Raw genomic sequence first — 611 nt, 5'->3', positions numbered from 1 at the left:
GGGACCCAGGCCAGCCTGACCGGCGGCTGTGGCCCAGGTACTGGAACGGGGTGGTCCCTGAGCGCTGCCGGCGCCAGTTCAAGGAGGGCGAGGAGTGGAACTGCTTCTTCGGCTACAAGGTCTACCCGACGCTGCGCTGTGAGTGCCCAGCTTGGGGCTCGCGGGGCACCTAGGGGTGGGGGACCTCCTGCACCTCCTGACTGCAGCCTGGAGTCCGGCCCCAGAGTCCAGGCCCAGACCGGAGCGGGGCGACCCACCCATCCGGTTCACCTGGGACTCTCCTGGTCTTAGCACTGAGCCCACTCCGGTGGGGAGACCGGGACAGGGTGCAGGTGGGGGCGGGGATCACTCGGTCGGCTCCCAGGGCCTGGGCTGCCCCTCCCCTGCCCCACATGTGGGGAGTGGGAGTGAGATCCTTGCAAAGGGACCTCGTCACCAAGTCTCAGTAGAAGGGCGGCCTGGGAGCCAGGCCAAGATGGTGGCTGGGGGGGCGTAACAGGGCACTTCTTGGAGGAAGGGTGGGTGCTATGGGGCAGCCGGGCTGAGGGGGGCTGGCGGCCAGCACCTGAGGGGCGAGGCCAGCTGGCCCGGCCCTGGGGGGCCGGAGCCTG

General features: G+C 70.0%; 1 protein-coding gene across 1 annotated transcript in view; it reads left to right on the top strand.

Annotated features, from left to right (window-relative positions):
* NOTUM (notum pectinacetylesterase homolog (Drosophila)) overlaps nucleotides 1–611 on the top strand; it is a 10,652-nt gene that overhangs the window by 7,825 nt on the left and 2,216 nt on the right. Inside the window, 1 exon segment of the mRNA XM_014531239.1 lies at nucleotides 38–150. Coding sequence (XP_014386725.1) covers nucleotides 38–150 — 113 coding nt within the window.

The sequence above is a fragment of the Myotis brandtii genome, unplaced genomic scaffold (assembly GCF_000412655.1).
Source record: "Myotis brandtii unplaced genomic scaffold, ASM41265v1 scaffold797, whole genome shotgun sequence".
In the NCBI taxonomy this organism is placed as follows: domain Eukaryota; kingdom Metazoa; phylum Chordata; class Mammalia; order Chiroptera; family Vespertilionidae; genus Myotis; species Myotis brandtii.
Note: the sequence above shows the minus strand (reverse complement) of the source record. Positions and strands in the feature narration are given on the sequence as shown.